This window comes from Euprymna scolopes, chromosome 13, assembly GCF_053919585.1.
Source record: "Euprymna scolopes isolate OS-2025 chromosome 13, ASM5391958v1, whole genome shotgun sequence".
Taxonomy (NCBI): Eukaryota; Metazoa; Mollusca; class Cephalopoda; order Sepiida; family Sepiolidae; genus Euprymna; species Euprymna scolopes.
In genome coordinates, this window is record NC_136494.1 from 70,530,777 (window position 1) to 70,553,276 (window position 22,500).

At 35.4% G+C, this 22,500-nt stretch overlaps 1 protein-coding gene across 2 annotated transcripts in view; it reads right to left on the reverse strand.

Moving 5' to 3' along the window:
* LOC145292065 (transcription cofactor vestigial-like protein 3) overlaps positions 1 to 22,500 on the reverse strand; it is a 337,302-nt gene that overhangs the window by 32,871 nt on the left and 281,931 nt on the right. For both annotated transcript variants that reach the window (XM_080138117.1, XM_080138116.1), the window contains exon 3: positions 306 to 734. In XM_080138117.1, coding sequence (XP_079994243.1) covers positions 306 to 734 — 429 coding nt within the window. The remainder of the gene's footprint in view (positions 1 to 305; positions 735 to 22,500) is intronic.

The following is a 22,500-nucleotide window of genomic DNA, read 5'->3' on the forward strand; positions in this document are numbered from 1 at the left end:
AGTTATTTTTTGGATTGTCCGTAAGACAAATATAAATAAAAATACATATGTTCATCTGGAACAGTAATAGATGTTTTTGTGCGTGAGATGGACAGCATAAAAGAATTGTGATATTGTTTATATACAGTTTATCTTAATAATATGCTTTGTCGCAGAAAGCGCATACAATTAGATAAAATAAAAAGGAATATAAGCGTATATGTGTTGATGAGACTGTGTATGAGCGAGCGCGTTTGTGTTTACGCATGCGCGTGGATAGATGAGTTTTTAGAACACTGTATGAAGAGAGACGTCTCAACACTCACCTAAACTGCCGGAATCCAGATTAAAACTTGTTCCCACCTCGCCCGCGAGCCGCGGTACAGGGTAATAACTAGATCCAAAAGTCTCTGAAGATTTCCCGAGATCGTACTGTCCATGTCTCGACTCTATGCGGCTCCCCATCGAGGCCGGTGACTGCATCATAAATGGTCCGTAGTGTGGACTATATCGGCTCGCGGCAGAATCCATCGACGAATAGGAAAAAGAGTGCGCCGGCTGCGGCGCGTATGTGTGCGGCTGTGAGGCTAGCGAATATGGCCATGTTTTGTGGAAGCCGGACATGGCGTATAATGGTGTGTTCAAATAAGCGTCGGGGGCGAAATGAAAACTGTGTTGTGTACTCGTGCTTGGACATTGGTAAGCGCTATCCCAAAACGAAGGTGGGAACTTCCGGTGGCACATCAACGGAGCATCTGACAATAAAGAAATGAGAAAAGTACATTGGAAAAAAAGAAAGAGAGTAATAGCGAGTTTTTTTTTTTTTTTTTTTTTTGATTAGGTATGATGATTTGGAATTTTCAGACTAGAATTCTCATGTAGTGCAAATAACATCAAAGATGGAGACAGTAGTCCGAATTATAAAAATAGTACCAGTTACTAACCCTAATCTCTAAAAAGAAAAATAATATGTTACCTGAGCAGCTTACGACCCAATCTTCGGCAACTTCATGTCGGCATCTTCCGGCAGGTGGTGTAAGGAGCCCGAAAATTTCAAATCTATGATTGCTAGACAATTAATTCAAAACGCGGCATCCCCCATCCGTATATTAAGATTGGCTTCCTATTTAAGAAGTCATTTTTGACATGCGAGAAAACATACATTTTACGTTGACATTTTCGGGTTAAGTTTTGTCTTGATTGAATTGATTTCTGGCTTTAAGTGAAACTTATTTTTAGACAGCTGATTGAATAAACACTTCAGCATCTCCCGGCTGATTACGTAACCTGTCCAAGATACCAACGTTAAATTGGTGGGCATTGAGTCTTAAATTGAATAAGTACCCGAAATATAATATCAAATCAATGAAAATAATATCTAAGGTGAGAAGAATTATCATAATTATTTTAAGAATACGGACAGAAATGTATTAAAATGAAAGTGAAAACATTTGTATTCCCCAAAATGAATACCCTCGATTGAAGAAAGTTCATCAAAAACCTGAAAAAAAATGGATTTTAACGTGATTCTCAGTATTTACTATACTTACTAGCAGACGTCGCTGATTGGTCGCTTCGCAAAGTTTGTTTCTGAAATATTGATATTAATGTTTCAACCAACAGTATAGATTTCTTGGCCTTCGGGACGACCCCCACAATCCCCCGCTTTTGAGTTGGCCATGTGCCTAAATTTTTTGTTCATCGTTGATTTTGACTGCATTTTTAACATGAATAAAAGATTTAATATCTAAAAGTGTAGTATCTGTTCCGGCAGATACTGCAAGCAAAGACCCTATGTGAGGGCAACCCCACAGATAAGACCTTGGTCAATGTAGGGGCAACCCTTCATACCAATTGTCACTATCCAGCTCCCCTACTCCCCGGGGAGTTGGTCCCCATTTCCCCTTCACCCCTCACATTAAAAATCGGCCTTGTGCCTAATTTTCTCAGTGGGGGAGAAAATAAATACCATCTGTTCCGGCAGATACTGCAAGCAAAGACCATATGTGGGGGAAACCCCACACATAAGACCTTGGTCAATGTAGGGGAAACCCTTCATACCAATTGTCACTATCCAGCTCCTCTACTCCCCTTGTCACTATCCAGCTCCTCTACTTCCTGGGGAGTTGGTCCCCATTTCCCCTTCACTCCTCACATTAAAAATCGGCCTTGTGGCTAATTTGCTCGGTGGGGGAGCAAATAAACACCCTGTCAGTGGAGGAGACAATTTTTATTTTTGTTCCTTTTCTCCACGTTAAAAAACGACACTGGTGTCGAACTCTGTCCCGTGGGGAGGCATTGTAATCTGCAAACATATATAGCAGTCACTGTTAAGGCAGGAGAGGCTAGAGTAGTAATTCTAGATATATTTAAAACCTGTGACAAGGTATGACATGATGGTTGTCTATAAAAATTAAATCATATGCTATTCCTGAACGAATATTAACATTATCAAATCCTTCTATAATATAAATTTCACCTGTTTGTATGTATATGTATGTATGTATGCCAAAATCTTTCGACAGAGGTGGCGGATTTTCACAATATCGGTATCTTTGTGAAGCACGACTCTTCGGACGACAAATATCGAAAAATTGTCTAAATGCATGAATTCCTTCACACTCAACTGGGCAATTTTCTATAGAGAGGGGTCGCCTTTTTCGCCAATATTTTTGAAAGTCATCCCCTCTTTTCGATTAATTTAAACGTACGTCAATTCCGGTTTGGCGATGGGGGCAACGGAAAAGACGTCACCTTTTTTTTTTCGGGGGGGGGGTCACGTTCTTTTCCTCCTTCGCGGTACCGATTCGAGCCTGCCTGCCTACTACTACTTTTTTCTTGCTCAACACCCGGGCAACGCCGAGCCCTCAGGCTAGTCTTAAATAAAAGAAAAATCCAAGTTGTCCTCGATGGTTACCCGTCAAAATAACATGATATAAATGTGGGTATGCCTTAGGGGGTCATTGGAGCTTTTCTATTCCTCATATTCATAAATGACCTCGATAATAAAATTGCTTCCGAGATGGATACTTTCGCCGATTACATCACACTCTATGGCAGACACGATGGGAAAGCGAATGAGAACGTATTCAAAGCAATGGCTGAAAGTTTAGAGAAAAACCTCCAGTTTGTAATGGAATGTGGGCAAAAAATGAATGGTAACATTCAATGCTGCCAACACTAAGCTTATTTGGCCTTTTAGTCAAGATCAAAGTGTAGTATCTGTTCCGGCAGATACTGCAAGCTATGACTAGCTATGACTAGCAAGGACCAGATGTGGGGGCAACCCCACATGCCTGACCATTAACCAGCTCCCATTTCCCACCTCTCGGGAGCTGGTCCCCTTTTTCCCTTCCCCCTCCCTTCACTCCTCACATTAAAAATCGGCCTTGTGCCTAATTTGCTCGGTGGGGGAGCAAATAAATACCATCTGTTCCGGCAGATGCTGCACTTAAGATAATTTGTACCAGTCAATGGAGGGGAAACCCTCTATACTGGGACAATTATTATTTTTGGTAACCAGAGTGCCCCCTTTTTGCCTACTTTTAGGGGAGCTGGTTTTTACCTCACATTAAAAACGGCCTTGTGCCTAATTTGCTCAGTGGGGGAGCAAATAAATACCATCTGTTCCGACAGATACTGCAAGCTATGACTAGCTATGACTAGCAAAGACCAGATGTGGGGGCAACCCCACATGCCTGACCTTTAACCAGCTCCCATTTCCCACCTCTCGGGAGCTGGTCCCCTTTTCCCTTCCCCTTCTCTTCACTCCTCACATTAAAAATTGGCCTTGTGCCTAATTTGCTCGGTGGGGGAGCAAATAAATACCATCTGTTCTTCAGATGCAGCACTTCCATTTCATGTTCTCTTTCGGTGGAGGATCAGTCTTTCACGACTGAGACAATTTTTTTTTATTTTTGTACCTTTTCTCCACGTTAAAAAACGACCCTGGTGTCTAACTTTGTCCCGTGGGGAAGCATAGTAAATAGGTACAATAAACCTTCTCAACTAACCTGAAAGTACTTCTTCAAACTCCTCGGTTTAAAGTTCACACATAACATGAATTGGAATAAATACATTGAGGGCATTACAAAGAGTGTAACAAATGAGATGGGCTTTATTCACCGTGCTAGAAAGTTAGTTATGCCTGAAAGTATCTTGTACTTGTACAAGGTCACCATTCACTCATGTACTCGTATGGAGTATTGTTGACACATTTGGGCTGGTGCATCTGCTACTAGTTTCTCATTCTAAGACAGGATTGAAAATAGAGTCGCCAACCTGATAAGTTACGCACTGTCAACCAAACTCCAACCTCTGTCCCATCGATGAAATTTTGCATCCTTGTCCTTGTTTTGCGGGTATTTTAATGGAGAATGCTTCGACGAACTTCAAGCGACCTGTTGTGCTTTAGAATTACTTTTTCTACATAGTGACCTATTCTCAATACACTTTTGTCAGCGATGGGATGCTAGCTGTGTATAGGCGTCGGGGGCGCGTTTTGTCACTCACATCTCTGTCGTCATTCTGAAATTGACGAACCAATTTCATAGCTGTGCTGACATCAACTGCATCAGGTTCGTAAACGTTCAGTAGGCGCCGGTGAATGTTAATTAGTTTTATTTTTTCTCATGGAGGAAATCGGTGACGCAGTTTTGCTTCTCACGAATGTTTATGACAGGTGTTGCTTTTTTAGAATCTCATAACGTTAATATCTGCAACAGAGAGGTGAAACTATCAAATCGTGAGTACATAAGTTAAGTCATCATAACAATGAAATTTGCAATCCTCTCTGATTCATTATGGCGGAATAAAAAATGGAGGCATTATTTTTAGAACGCCTTCATACATATCTTAAATACACCGACGCAGCACTCTACAAGTATGAGTAAAATACGTCCTAAGCTAAAGTACGTTTGCTACATCTAAGAATGCACTGAGACAATCGTGCCTGGATAAAGTACAAATCCAACTTCGAAATCTAGTGGGTGATGTCCTTTTCTCCTCCCTACGACCTTTTTCTCACGGATGAGATGTTGCGCGTCTATCTCTGCTCTGTCGTTATTTTCTTGGCAGCTGCGTGACTGAGCTTCAATCTGTGGTCATCCCTATAAAGCATTTACAGCAACGTTTAGCTACAACTATTGTTAACAATTTTCCTTACTTTCTATCTGTGCCTAAAACTAAACGAAAATTCCATTAGCGGAATTTCTTTCGTATGTGGAACAAAATACAACGGAGGTGCTTCCCAGTTAGGTAACATAACATGACCGAACTTTTTTCTCAAACTTAATTGCATACAGAAAGCAATATACACACACGCATGCATGCATGCAAGCGCTTTTGAACAGTCATTATTTTTCATGGCCAAACATCATCCTCACCACACGCAGAAAAGATTAAATATTGTTTTAAGTAAATAGTTGGCTTATTTCGACAGCCTTGTACCTCTAGCTTCTCTTATTTTGCCCTTCAGTGCTTACATTCAATGAGCGATGTTTCTGACCAAGAAGGAAGGATTTCTATATCCTAGGCCAATCTCTAGCAAAACTTGGCTTGTTTTTTTTTGGGGGGCGGGGTTTGCCTTAAAATAGCTTTTTTTGTTGTTTTTGGGTCAAGTGATTTCCTGCGTTGTCCGGAGCGATTTCCATGTAAAAACAGTTAAGTTTATTCGTTGCATTTGTATCTATACGAACCGAAATTCATTCCGGTATGATCAACGTAACGTTTCCAAGGTTAAGTTCGGATAGAAAAAGCTAGGAGTGGTCTGTGTTTGAAAAACAATATCAAAAGAATGACAACGTATCTCCATCCATAAATATATAGATTTTATTTACTTGCTAGAACATCCAAAACTAAAGAGTAGATAAGAAAGTGTGATTTTTTTTTTTCTTGGATGATTGTAATGCTGGGTATGAAGCAGCCAAACCAACTGGCAACATTTCCCTGCTTTTTATTGAAACCAACCGAGGGCTCTTTTTGGTATCCTCGCTGTTCCCTTAAGTGTAATTGTCTGGATCTCTTTTGCATTTGGTTCACCAGGAATATTAGTTAGGTAGGACGTCAGGTTCTTCTTTATAAGCCCTGTGGCACTTATAATAACTGGTGCGCGGACGTGTATAAGCTGTCGCTGTGTTTAATATTTCATGACCGTTCCTTGTTTTGTTTGCCGATAAACAGCATACTAGTATCTATGGCTAAATTTAGTTGTCCTAGTGAGTCTCGCCAATCGGTATTAATTATTTTAACCAATAAAAATAGAATATTTTGCAAATATCGTTTTGTTACTGATATTGTTTTTGAACAGTATTCATTTCATATGAGTCGGATGATTGTTGTTGGCATTTGTTTCCCAGATATTTTATTGGAAATTTTTTTTTCTAGAAAGCCATCTGGTACTTATGGGATAGACCAGGTAAAATTAACCAACATCCTTAAATGAAAATGTTCCTGTAGAATGAACTTGAACTTGACACTTCTGGTTTGTCAGTCAGTGCCTGTTTTTCGTAATATTTATTTTTATTTAACTAGTAGTACTTCAAGTATATGAACTTTTTTGGTATGTTCAGGAGTAGAGGTGTTCGTTCCTAAATGCTGTTGACATTAGAGCGAAGACAAGAATGTCGGTTAGTAAGGTGTTTAGCAATGGCGCTGTTATCAGAAATGTGCATTGTCAACTTATTCGATAAGGTCGTTGTAGTTAAGCTAATGTATATATTTTTTTAATCACCACTTAACCACCGTCACCTTCTTGTTGCTGCTTTTATTGCTAATACAGTTGAAACAGGGCCCAGCAGCCATGTTATGAGTTGCTTTGTTAATAGAACTGAACTCATGCTCTTAAATCAATCTTCTGGTATTGTTCTGTACGTCTCCTCTGTTCTTATTTATGGGAGGAGTACATACAAAACGAGTACATTCTCTGTTGCTAGATTATTAAACTCGTAATCAGCTGCCTTTTCCTAAACTCATATATTGTTGACGTTCTAAAATACCCTAGATTCGAATCAGCCAAGTGTGGCACAAGGACATCAAGTATAAGACGCATTGTTTCCGTAAATCAAACAATCTATAGTTTTTTGTTTTGTTTTTTGTTTACTTCGGTTTTCTTTAATTGTAGTTTAACATTAGGTTACACTGAAACATTTCAGTGGATTTTTATTCGTTTTCCAGTGAAATTCCTGAACAATGCGATAAGATAAACTCGACAGCTGTTTTCGGTTACATTCGTGGAATTTCCCGCGCTTCATGAATGTAAAGTAGTAATAATATAAAGATTAAAAACTCGCCAATTCGACACCCCACAAGTGTTTATATATTTACTAAAACAATTTTTATATTATTTTATTTCTTTTTTATTTCCCCCCTTTTTTGTATGTATTTATTTAATCTTTTTAAGTCAGTCTTGAACTCTCGAGGAGGCGATTAATATTGTTGAAACGTAATTTAATCGGCGTAAGGTTTTTTTCTGGTGTTTATATAATTTAACTTAAAATAGCTCTACAAATGTATTGAGCACTGTTGAATTAATATTGTTTTTAGTTTGATACATTTGAAGGAGGAGAGTAATATGTATATATAATATTACAGGAGGTGGTGCCGTCGGTTACAAATAACATGTGCTCGAGTCTCCTTGGTTATCATCAGCCAAAAGAGTCTTCTCATAAGATTTATAGGAACAACATACTGGATTTTAAGAGTTTACGATAATTTTAAATGCTTATATAAAAAATTCTAGAAATTATTTACGGCAACTCGTATTTTAAAATTGTTTAATCTGTCCGTTGATTGAACTAAGGATATCAATATTTCTTAAAGACAGTTTAATATTAATAATTTCATGCTGCAAAATAGTTGGGTAAGAATTTGGATGCCGTAAATGTAACATAAGTAAATTATAGCTTTTTTATGAGGTTAAAGATTTACTTTTATAAGTTAAATATGTAAAAATTACCGAAAGTGCGGCCTAAGACAGAGCCCATGGCAACTCAATGTTTTTGTATATAAATATTACCATTATGTTCGTAAAAGAGGAATTCCATAGTACAAACCTTTACGATAGGCGTTGAGGTTTGTTTAAATTTTAAATATTTACTTAGGCTGATGATATCCCATGAAAATGAAATACGAACGGAATATATATATATATATATATATATATATATATATATATATATATATATATATATATATATATATATATATATATATATATATATATAAATCTACAGAACGAATGTTCCGCATTATCACAGCTCTTAAATGCGACTAGACCAGCAATTCTTTCAAGCCAAGATTGAAACCTGCATGGAAGTTGACGCTTCTAAGCGTTATGCTATATATATATATATATATATATATATATATATATATATATATATATATATATATATATATATATATATATGCGTGTATATATATATATATATATATATATATATATATAAGCGAGATAAGACACAGATTAAAATCCGATAAAAAATCCTGATAGATATTACTAGAGGTAATACTTTCAGGGTGATCCTAGCCAAAAAGGAAAAGCTCAATATTTAAGAATAGAGCAATATATAAATTTAGTTGTTAAAATTAAATTCTGAAAATCAAAATATAGACACATATATTGATATACCTCTTCTATATATTCCTTTTGTCAAACAATATATTTTTAACTCGAATATATGTGTCTGTATTTTGATTTTCAGAATTTAATTTTAACAACTAAATTTATATATATATATATGTGTGTGTGTGTGTGTGTGTGTGTGCGTGTGTGTGTGCGTGTGTGTGTGTGTGCAGAACAAGCCAAAGTATATATTTATATAAAATACCAGTATAATATGTGAAAAAAGAATACTTGTGTTTGTTCTATTATATAACGAAAAAAGCCGTTAGCAGTCAAAGTGTTCATAGCGTTGTAAAGTGGAATTACTGAGATGTGTTAATATATATCCGTTGGGTACTTTAAAATATGATGCACTTTCTGTTATTAGAATGAATATATTCGTTATAATTCAAATATTGGACGTGTACTTAAAATAAAATGAATGCGTCTTTGTTTTTGTATTTATTAATTGATTATAGATTTATTAATTGATTATAGATATTATTTTATGTGATATTGATAGGTTAAGCTGAGCACAAAATGAAATTATGTTCTATTAATATAATGTTACTGATTAAAAGAGATAAAGTGTAGAAATCTCTACGTTGTTTATTCGTCTAATTTTGCAATAAGTGCTCATTCAAAAGTACTTCGTTGAGATCTATTTTTAATAAATTTAACGAATTTAGCAACATAAACTAGGAATTCCAAACAACCTCCCAAACTATAAAAACACATTCAAAATAACAAGTGATTTTCCGAAACAAACGCACATCTAATGCAGGTATATATACTGTCCCATGCTAGAATTGCAAAGTTGGTGAAACTCAACGTGACTTTGAGAAAAAGATAAGTGAACACAGAAGAGATGAAAAATACAAATCCCCTCAATGCATTATTCTCCCATTCGTTAATCATGATCATTCTTTTAATTTCAAACGTTGAATTCATTTTTATTTGATCTATACGAAGAAAAAAATAAAAGAAAAATACCACTCACCAGTGTTCGCACTAATGTTTAAATTCATATAAAATGGCACCTGAATGTACATCTACGCATCGCTCTCTCTCACTCTCTCTGTCTCTGTCTCTGTCTCTGTCTCTCTCTGTCTCTCTCTCTCTCTCTGTTTCTCTATCTGTCTTTTTCTCTGTAGCCGTTTTTCTGTTCTTCTCTTTCCTCCATCCCTCATAATTCCCTTCTTCTTCTATTTTCTCCTTTGATGATCCCATTACTATCTTTTCTTTGTATGTATCGAAAATAGTAATATAATATCTGTAATAAACGGCAACAGATATTTACAAATAAATACATATATACATACAAATACATACAGCCTATCTATACTAAAAAGCGATGTGTTTATATTCATACACACCCACACACTCACACTCACACTCACACACACACACACACACACACACACACATATATATATATATATATATATATATATATATATATATATGGGTGGGTGGGTGTATATATATATATATATATAGATATATATATATATATAAACTGTCAATCGCTTTATTGAAGATTAGTAAAATATCAATATTTTACTAATATACGCTACAACAAAATGAAAATTATATAATCAAATGACTGCTTTAAGGTTAGTTATTTCGAACAAAGTTATTCAAATTCATTGATATTCACAAAGATATGACATTTTATTCTTTATCGAAGAATGTCCACTGTCCATCGTCATATATACAGTAGAAGCTCAGGATAAGGTGGCCCTAAGATACATTTTTTTTTTCATGTTACGATGTGGAATACAATGCTTTTCCGGCCCCTGGTTACGGTATTTCCTTCGCCTTACGATTTTATTTATAATGTTATTTGATTATATACATATGTATTATATACTGTATTTTGTTACTAATTTTTTATGCCATATCGCGGGGTTCTACTGTATAAATATATATTAGAATATATTAGAATGTGTATGTGTACAAATAAATAAACATTTCTGTTTATTATATATACTGTGGAGGATAGATTGGAAAACAACGCAGACATGTTCAAAATTAGTTGTAATAAAACAAAAGCAAACGAAACAAATCACTCAATTACGAAACTAACGAAAATAGACATTTTCTCTTTTCTTCCACCAAATATATTTTTCATCATGATGTATGGATGTACACAACGGGAGCGTAAGTAGTTTCCTTATCTTTACAAATTGGAATACAAATGGAATGACTAATTGCAAAAGAAACACTCTCCGAAGAAGACATATTGCATTCATCATCGTTACGTTGTCTCAGCGTCAAGAAGGTCATCTGTTTTGTTGTTGGTTATGGAATGTTCTGAGAGGATAAGAATTCAGCCTGACGAAATAATAATGAAGAATAAACGTGGTTTCTTAAAAAAAAAAACAAAGAAACAGAACCGTGTTTGATGTAGACACATTCCGTTTTTGTTTTTTTTTCTTTTTGTTCTGTCTTGAGTCAACCACAAATTGATGGCGAAAGTTCGCGAAGATTTTGCATCACTATGTTCGCTCAGTTATTACGGCCAGAATCTCCAAATAAGGCAGTGTCTTTCTGCAGTAAAGACGCTTCGCCCTGCGGTCCACAGAAGCAATTTTTAGCAGGTTCATATTATCAAGCTCCATCCCCCAACAGCGCATAATTTCGATGCTGAAAAATGGCGGATATACATGGAAAACAATTGTAACCGTGTATGGCGTTGACACATTATGAAATATTCCTTCTTCTTGTCTTGTCATTCATTAATTAAATTTGAAATACAGGATGTCCCCAAAAGAAGCTGATGGTTAAAAAAAAATCATAACTTTCTTAATTTTTTTTTATATTTTTCTTTTATTTTTCAGATCATCTAGAATAACCTTGCCAAGGTCATCATAAGTCGTTCCACTAACGAGGAGCGGATATTTATCGTAGAGTCGTATTTTCGGTTGAATGTGTCAATATCAGAAACTCAAAGAGAATTTCGACGAAACTTCAATACAAGAAATTCCCCTACTCCGAATACAATAAAAGCTATGGTGGCTCGATTTCATGAGCAAGGGTCTGTATGTGACCTCCCTAAATCTGGTAGACCCCGTACGGCAAGAAGTGATGAGAATCGTCAGAGATTAGCAGAGAGTGTGGCCGAGGATCCATCCACATCGGTAAAAAGGAGATCAAGTAAAATTGGGGTCTCTCGATCAATGTAGTTTCAGCGGGGCCGTACAACGGCGCATACGGCACGAGAAACATTAAATCTGCTCCAGGACATATTCGGCAACCGAATAATTTCTCGTGGCTGTGAAATAAATTGGCCACCTCGCTCGCCAGATCTCACATGATGTGCAGATTTCTTCCGTTAGGGTTACCTCAAAGAGCGAGTATACGCAAACAAAATTTATTTTTTTAATATTGCGTTGTGATGGGGCTTTCAAGCGCACTTGATGCGTATTTTATTTTATTCAGATTCATTTTAATTTCACAAATTGAAACATTATTTTATATGAATATGACTTAACGATGTATATGACAGTTTTGCGAGAAGGTAACGTGATTTACAGTGTTGATTAAAAGAAATGGATATAAGTGAGAATCTGGGAGGAGGATTTAGTGTCACTTCGGCTCTAGGGAACACGAACTGTTTTGATTGTGAATGCTGAGCGGTAAAGACTCGCGTTAGAACTCTCAATGAGTATAAAATAATAAATATCCTATATCTGGCGGCAAGGCTTGAGTAAGGTCGGGATGTCTGAGTATTTATCGTCATAGTATAATAGTTATTATTCCATCTATACTATAAAACCATATACCAATATTGTAGACAATTGGTAGACCAACCAACCGACCGAAGTGGTACTCTGCTTAGACGGCTTGAATCGGCTTCCCTCGAAGAAGCAGGTTTCATGAGCATATCAAATTCACAAGCACAGTCGCTTGTATATCCCCATCAGAGATGACGACATAAGTTTTTTGCAGTTCTTTCAGGGAGTTGTTAACATCCTCCTACATTCAGCACTTGGTATTCTCAAATGCTCACCCATTAAACAGGCTCAACATTGCTTAACTTTGGTGATTTAAGGACTAATGTGCCAAAATGATTGTACCGTAGATGAGGAAGAGCGGGGGATTTAGAAAAAGTGTAGCTGGGGACGTCTTCCAACAGCTAAGATGAAGGATGGCTATTACAGGGAATTCATACCATTGGAGAAAGATGCTAAATTGTTTTTGAAGGTCATTTTCACTAGTGGTAAACTCCATATTGTCAATTCATTGCCACATTAGTCAGTAAGCATATGGAGAGAGTCGCGAACAATACTTGTATTTTTGTTGCACATCCCTCTACAGCTTAGTACACTCTGAGATGTTCTCTGATTTTTCGACAGCATCTGTTACTTTATATCTGAGATAAATACGGTCATCATAAATAGGGACGCTAAACTTAATTAGGTGGCACAGCCCAAATTTGATAACTTTAGGGAATGTGGTAAAGTTAATACTAATCTGAGGTTCACCTTGACGGGAAGTTCGTGACTCCATACCATCTATAGATTAAGTACAATATATCGCCTATAGACTATTCATAAAAAAAACTAGTCGTAAAATACGCTTAAATATATTTTAATTCATACAGATTTCTAATTTATCATTACAGAACCAATTTTCTATTGAATATTATATTCTACCTAATATATAGTACTAATATCAAAAGATTTGTTGGGTGACGGGTGCAATTAGCTAGAATCGAAACCAAAACATTTAGCCCTTCAGTCGCGTTTTCTACTGTTTCAGCCATCAATAGACAGATAGGAGAGATTTTAAATTAAACTATTTCAAGCTATGAATGAATTTGCGAATGTGCAAAAGTAATAGAAATGTGTCGGTAAGTAGAAGTGAACATTTTGCGTTTCAACTTACCGACATATCTCTGTCCGCGTTATTCATCGACTTAAACAAAAGATTTTACTCGTTACAAACTATCCTTGGTGTTTTCCTATTTCGTCAATTTCATGTTATCTGGCCAATAGTTTAAGAGTTTATCGGTTAAATATTTTTACCCAGACACATACGCATACATCTACTGTTTTATTTATATAGATATATATTGGCTGTAAAAATAATAACGCACAAAACTTACGTAAATGATATAAATGCGGATCACATGGTTAAGCAATAACGATATTTAATATTGTTACTTAACGAGCGTTTTGTGATATTGAATTTGGAAAAAAAAAGTAAATAAATAAAAAAAACAAAGAGATAAAAGCTGAAAAATTTAGATGTGGATCCCGGAGAACCCAGCCAATCATCGTTCAGTATTGAATCACAAAATATAAATGAATGCACAAAACATTTGTGAGTTTTTGTTGTCGTTGCATAAAGTTACACGACAACGGCTCACATTCCTAACAAAAAGAGATGTTGCTAGTGTGTCTCTGCTTTATCATTATTTTCATGGCAAGTGCTCGGCTGAGCTCCAATCTATGGTCCCACCTCGCCAAACTTTCAAAAGAAACATCCGTCTAGCAGAAAACACTATCACTAATTTCCCCCACTCTTTATCTGTGCCTAAACCTAAACGTAGATTCCAGGAGCAAAGCTTCTTTCTTAGAACTGCACGCTTGTGGAATTGTCTTCCGTTTTCCTGCTTTCCAGCTGACTACAATATGGTTGTCTTCAAGTCTAACCTAAACAAGTTTTTGATAAGCCCTTCCATATAAGTTAACAAATTTACTAAATTTCCATTATTAACGATTACTATATTGTCCAATTTCTACTGTACACTCTTTAACTCTTATCCTCGAGTAGTCTCTTGGCCTTGATAAGTGGTCATGCCTATGTAAAAAAAAAACAGAACAATTATTAACATTACGAATTAAAGGGCCGTTTATGCATGAATAAAATCTAAAAATTAAGAGAGAGGAAAGGTGGACCAATCAGATGTCGATCCCAGAGAATTCAGCCAGTCACAATTGAGTAATGGTTGACAGTACAAGGACCATGTTTTTGTTGCACACGACAAAAATCTGATTAATACTTTCAAAAATAAACAGACAAAATCATCACGTGCAATGGTTGAAAGCAAAATGCTTGAACCGTTTGATTACTCTAACTTCAAATCTGATTGAGTTTTAAGAATACGTAAACTATCATCCTCTCTATCATAAAATGAACAAAGCACGCATGCGCGTATGTAAATGTATGAAAAGTGACGTCACCGGTGATGGGGAAAAAGGACTATAAGAGAAGGGAAAGACAAAGATCGAGAGAGAGAGAAAGAGAGAGAGAGAGAGAGAGAGAGAGAGGAGATAACAATCGAGATCTCGTCAGAGAAGCGGATAACGTTCGCGATCACGTGCGGGACGTGAGGGACGCTCGTGAAGGTGATTACGTGGGTGACGTAACGGCTGTAAACATAAGGAAATAAATGTTGTTGCTATAAAGAATAAGCGAGTCCGAGTTATTTCCTATTCTTTGGTTTGGTCTTCTTTGCGACTGAAACTCGGCTAGAGATTTTTATCCTCAGCCCCCAAAATCGAGATCAGACCATTCCTGTAATGACCTGGTCCCTGATGATTTACAGTGAGAGTTTAATCCTGTACAATTCTAGGAGGTCCACCCTTCCAAGCCTTGCCTTCTCTCTTTGAGAAGGGCCTAGTTCAGAGAACTCCGTGTGGTTTTCGGGACAGTAAGAAATGGAAAGGGACGGAGAGAAAAGAAGGGTCTTTTCTGTGATTGTAGTTACGGGAGTTCTCGCTTTGAATTTTATGAAAATTGTAATGTATTTGGCACTGTGTGTCAGAGTATCCAGGGGTGATTTTGAGTTGGTACACTAGCTTCGATGTCGCAACAACACTCCATGAGTGAATAGTTGATTTCTAAAGATATAGGATATTAGCACCTTTGAAAACGTTTCTAACAATTTTGCAGCAGCCTTGGCAATATCGTCAATACTTATTTTCCAATTCATGTTACCTATGATTGTGAGGTCGAGGAGTTTGAATGTTGGACTTACAGCTTTGCGTGAACGGTCGCCAATTTGTGTTGAACAATCCCATAAACAACGCTTTGATTAAAGACTAAAGTATTGGTGGTTTGATCAAATCGCAAATATTACAGGTCGTTCACAGGACAATTTCCAACATTTTAAGCAGTTTGAAAATTAAACAGTTTTGGTATAATGATTTAAATATGCTAGAAGCTTAAAATAAATAACCGTTGTGATTACTAGAAACCTCAATTTGGGTCAGCCTGTAGTATATATATATATATATATATATATATATATATATATATATATATATATATATTAGGCACCGCCAAAAATGGCCGCAAAATCAAGTTGTTGTTGTTTTTTTAAAACTAAATTACATTTAATAAAATCCATTATTTCTGAGGAACTTTTGTTTTCCAGAAAGATAAGAATTTTATCATATAGAAAACAGAATAATGTAAAACTTTTTCTACTATTTTTAATTCAATTTTAAATGTTACATTTTCCTAAAAAGTTAACAATTGACATTTTTTGTCTTGCACAAAAAACGTACTTAAATATTAAAAAAAAAAGGTTTTTGAAATAATTAATTTACTTATTTATTGTCTAACTAAGATTTAGGATGATTTTATAAGAGAATATGCAAAAATATTATAATATAAGTACCTGAATTTCAAATAATTCCACTTATTCATATAGGTAACTAGATATTTCGCGTCAATGTAGAGTCTAGATCGACTCTGTTTACGTTTGCGTTTTATAAGAAGAAAACTATGGAAGACCAAACAGGCCAAAAAAACTCATTTTTCAGTGATGAAAATTTCAATGTATTATTAAGCTGAGGCTGGCCAGTACCAGATGGGTGACCATTTGTATGAGTTTGGTTTTTAATGTGTATGTGTATGGGGGCCAGGCTCCCCAAAATGAGGGGGGGCAATTTAAAGCAGAATAAAAAAAAATTATTTCAGCGCGTTTAGTCCACCGTAGTCGAAAGGCGGCAAACGTTTTCAAACAGGATCGAAAAAAATGATGCTATTTTTAACACAAAGGGCACAATATTTATCGAATTTTTTTTTGTATCGATTATTCAAAGCATGCCCTGTTTAATAATGGTCATGCATTATTCGGATCGCTAAAATAATTGTTATCAAAAATTTTAAAATGACTTTTTTCGTATAAATATTAAAAAAAAAAATTTTTTGTTTTGCTTAACTTAAATTAATTATTTTACTTAACATATTCACCGAATTTCACACTTCAAAATTCAAAAGCGGGATAATTAAGCACAATCGAAGTTCTGATATTTAGACGTCAAAATAAGGTATGCAAACAATTTTTTTTTAATCTATAATTCTATCCCTTACAGCAACACAAAATGTTTTGTTCAGTTTCAGATGATTATTTTAAGCATATTTGTTCCCACTTCAAAACAAGGGGGGGGGTTGTAAGCAAAAAAATATATATATATAAATATCGTTTATGAAAAATAAGTACACTGTTATAAAGTTCATTCTTCTCCTAATAATCGCTGAGAATTTCGTATTGATCGGATAATTACCTGATTTTTGGTAGATTTTTAAAAAGACGGTCCGTCAAAAAGTACTGACCTGCCCCCCCAGTTTTGGCGGTGCCTATATATATATATATATATATATATATATATATATATATATATATATATATATATATACTACAGGCTGACCCAAATGGAGGTTTATAGTTATCACAACGGTTATTTATTTTAAGCTTCTAGCATATTTAAATCATTATACCAAAACTGTTTATTTATTTTAAGCTTCTAGCATATTTCAATATATATATATATATATATATATGTATATATATATATATATATATATATATATATATATATATATATAATCGTTCGACTGGTAGTAATCGTGACACCCTGCACTGAAGAATCCCGAAAGGATGAAACACTAGTGTCTGTAGGTATTTAATTATTATAGTAAAAAAAATAATTATGACAGCCCCTTTAAGAAATTCGTTTCTTATCGTTGAGCACTTTCAGTTGAATTAAAAGTCGGTCAATTTAGCTCTTATGCGTAGATCATCGTATAACGATTTGATCACTGTCTGTCTGACGTAATGAACATTTAAATTAAAATGTTTAAAATTCAACGCTATTTTACACGGTTAATGGTAGCCGAATCGATACGGCCTCCGCTAATAGAGCCAGAGATGTCTCGTGTCGCGGGGTTCGAATCGTTCGACTGGTAGTAATCGTGACATCCTGCACTGAAGAATCCCGAAAGGATGAAACACTAGTGTCTGTAAGTATGTAATTATTATAGTAAAAAAATAATTATATATATATATATATATATATATATATATGCATAGACAAATATTATTGAATAGCACGGAATTATTCTGTTTTACAATTTTCATTTTTATCTTCTCCAATCTCCGAATAGTCCTTTTTGTGTTTTTCTCGAAATTGTATATGTTGGATCCATAATCGCGAGCGCTTCCGACGGAAGTACTTCTATCATCCTCAGGCATATTGTAGAAATAAATGTAGGGATTGTTTTTTTTTAATTTACTTATATTTTTTTTCCTAGTCAAAAAAATATTCTTTAATGAATTAAAAAATATTAAACAAGTGTTAGTAAATAATCAATTCTCTAACTCTCTTGTAGATAAAGAAATAAAATTAGCCATTAGTAATTTGAATCGAATTAGTAATATTCAAGAACATTATCAACCTGTTAATATATATTACCGTAACCAGTTACACAAGAACTCAAAAATCGATGAGAGTATCCTTAAAAATATAACCCGTAGATACGTGGCTCCCAATAATAATAAAAAAATAACATTTATTATATATTATAAAAAAATACAGACAACAAGTCCTATCTGCTTATCCTTCAGCTAACATTCACGTATGTGGAGATTTCAATGTTCACAACGTCGAATGGTTGACCCACTCAAACAAGACCGATGATGAGGGGAGGTTCTGTCATGATTTCTCCATTGCCTATGACCTCACTCAGATTGTTCAGGAACCCACCCATGTGCCCGACAATGACGGCCAGTATGCGAGCCTACTTGACCTTTTTCTCACAACTTGCCCTGAACAATGTTCAGTTTCTGTTCTGTCGCCTCTTGGATCTTCCGACCACTCCGTTGTATCAATTAAGATAAAAATGAAATGTAATATGTCCCCAGACGTACCTCTCCATCGTACAGTATATCGATACACTAAGGCTGACTGGGATAGCTTCCGTACATTTATAACTGATCTACCTCTGCATTCCATATTTAAAAAGGATGTGTCCTCTATAGTATTAGACCTGACGGAATGGTTAATTGTAGGTATTGATCGTTTCATACCCTCGAAAAAGTTTCAACAAAAACCTAACAGCCAGCCATGGTTCTCTCCAGAATGTGCTGCTGCCATTGCGTACAGAAATCACTTTTTCCACTGTTTCTAACGTAATAGATGTATGGAAACTAAAGCCGCTTTCAGGACTGCCAGCAACCATTGTAAGAAAGTAATAAAGAGCGCAAGATGGTTGTATGCTCAATCTGTTAAGTCCAAAATAGCTGAGCAGCGGCTTGGTTCCCACCAGTTTTGGCAAATAGCAAACAGAATTCTGAACAGAAGTGTGCGCTCCATTCCAACTATCATCAATGGACCTGAGGTAATCTCCTCAGCATCAGACAAAGCCAAACTCTTTGTCAAGAATTTTGCAGCTAATTCTACCTTTTGCGATCAAGGCCGCCAACCCCCAATATTTCTTCCTGTATCTGAAAACACACTATGTGATATACGTATATCTGTACGTGATGTTGCCAAGCTAATCAAAAACCTTGATTCCAGTAAAGCAACTGGCCCTGGCGGTATTCCAATTATAGTACTCAAAAAACTTCAACCTGAACTAGCGCCCATACTTACAAAACTATTTAAACGTTGTCTTAAGGAGAATAGTTTCCCATCTCCCTGGAAAATTTCATCTGTATGCCCTGTATTTAAGAATTCAGGTGATCGCTCATCCCCCTCTCAGTACAGGCCAATAAGTCTCCTGTGCGTCATGAGTAAGTTGCTGGAATCTGTGTTAAATACAGAAGTAATCAACCATCTCAACAAAAATAACCTTCTTAGTGACACTCAATATGGTTTCCGTTCTGCTAGATCTACAGCAGATGTGCTTACAGTTATATCTCATAGGATTAGCAAATCTCTCGACGAAGGCAACCTTTCTAGGGCAATTGCTCTTGACTTATCTAAGGCCTTTGATAGGGTATGGCATAAAGGTTTACTTCATAAGATCTCTAGCTATGGTATAGCTGGAAAAGTCTTCTCAATTATTAAATCATTTCTTTCTGATAGGTTCATAAGAGTAGTAGTTGATGGGCAGCAATCAGAAGCCCACAGTATTAATGCTGGTGTCCCTCATGGGTCCATCCTGGGCCCAACTCTTTTCCTGATCTACATTAATGATCTTCCAAATAACATCCTTACATCATTTGTAGACATTTATGCTGACGACACTACCATTTATGGTAGCACATCTAAGACAGTAAATGACCAAGTTCTCTCCAATTCTCTCTCCTCTGATCTTGAGCATGTAGTACAATGGGGAAAGGAGTGGCTGGTTACTTTTAATGCATCTAAAACCAAGCTTCTCTCTTTACATCATCAACATTCTGATCCACATCTGGCATCAAGTGAAATGAATGGCTCTCGTCTTCAGGAGGCCTCAAGTTTTGACAAGCTTCTGGGCTTGACGATTACTCCTGATCTTAAATGGAACACGTACATCAAATCTGTTGCCAAGGCCGCTGGAAAAATGGTGGGATCTTTCTATCGATCCAGTAGATATCTCACTGCTGATGCAATTCTCTATCTATATAAGAGCCAGGTACGTCCAAGGATGGAATACTGTTGCCACATCTGGGCAGGAGCTGCTAGAAAGGACTTGGCCTGCCTTGATAGAGTTCAAAATAGACTTCGTAGCCTCGTAGGAGATGTCCTTTTCTCTTCCTTGCAACCTCTATCTCACAGAAGAGATGTTGCGAGTTTGTCTCTGATGTATCGTTATTTTCATGGAAAGTGTTCGACTGAGCTTCAATCTATGGTCCCCCCTCGCCAAACTTTCACAAGAAACACTCGTCTAGCTGTAAACACTATCAATAATTTCCCCCACTCTTTATCTGTGCCTAAACCTAAACTTAGATTCAATGAACAAAGCTTTTTTATTAGAACTGCACGCCTGTGGAATTGTCTTCCGTTTTCCTGCTTTCCGGCTGACTACAACATGGTTGTCTTCAAGTCTAACGTAAATAAGTTCTTGATGAGCCGTTCCATATAAGTTATCAAATTTAACAAATTTTCATTACTAATGATTATTATATTGTCCAATTTCTACTGTACACTCTTTAACCCTTATCCTTGAGTGGCCTCTTGGCCTTGATAATGAGTTGATACCTATGAAAAAAAAAAGAAAAAGTCCAATATGAACAAGTTCTAATTGAATCGTCCCCCTAAGTAATCCAAGTTTCAAAATTCCCAGTTTATTATGCTAAAATCACAATGACTAATGTATACCTATTAACCCTTATCCTCGAGTGGCCTCTTGGCCTTGATAAGTGGTGACGCCCTTGTAAAAAAAAAAAAAACAAGCCTTGTAATGAAAAACAACATTTGGCAAACAAACGACCTGTTGGAAAGGACCAATGTAGTTTACAAATTTAGCTGCCCAAAGAAGAGTGTATCTCCAATATTAGTAGCTTAGTTGGTTCAACAACTAACACATTGTCGCGAAGATTGACTCTCCACCTCTCTGACTCTAGCTCTATATCACAACATTTGAAGGGACATGGCTGCCAACATTCGGAATTTCGAAGAATTATGGTAGAAAATACAAGAGTATTGCAGAGTGAGAGAAATGTAAATAGGCTAAGAATACTCGAAGCATTGTACATTAAAACAAAAAAAGCCTAAAATAAATAATATTAATTATGAGTGCAGCAGGAACATTTTGAAATGTTTGGGATAAATGTTTAATAATGTATATATGTGTTTGTATATATAAATCTGTTTAATATATGCAAAAAAAAAAAAAATCGCCCACTTAACTTGTAACAAATTACCACGTGACTAGAAAAAAATATATAAGTAAATTAAAAAAAAACAATCCCTACATTTATTTCTACAATATGCCTGAGGATGATAGAAGTACTTCTGTCGAAAGCGCTCGCGATTATGGATCCAACATATACAATTTCGAGAAAAACACAAAAAGGACTATTCGGAGATTGGAGAAGATAAAAATGAAAATTGTAAAACAGACTAATTCCGTGCTATTCAATAATACTTGTCTAAATGAGAAAACGCTGCCTTAAATATACACAATATATATATATATATATATATATATATATATATATATATATATATATATATAAATCAAATATATATTATATACATCAAATCAAATATATATTATATATATATCAAATATATATATATATATATATATATATATATAAATCAAAAACAATCCATTAATTTGGCGGTCACTATATATATATATATATATATATATATATATATATATATATATATATATATATATATATATATATATATAGTGACCGCCAAATTAATGGATTGTTTTTGATTTTCGTAACAGAGTCAGTGTTTAAAAATCTACAAAAATCAGGTAATTATTTAATCAATATAAAATTTTAATTAATTAATAAGTAGGGCACTTTATATGCGTGTACCTGTGTTTTGTTTTCTCATATTCGTTGTATAAATATATTTTGGGGGACTCCATACCCTCTTCCTCATTTGTCCCTTGTTTGTCCCCTTAAAGCGCAAGCGATCCATTAAGCACACATTCATTTTGTGGTAGGAGGGTGAATTAGTGTAGAAAAACAAAAACAACAACAACAAAAATTTCACAGGGTGACT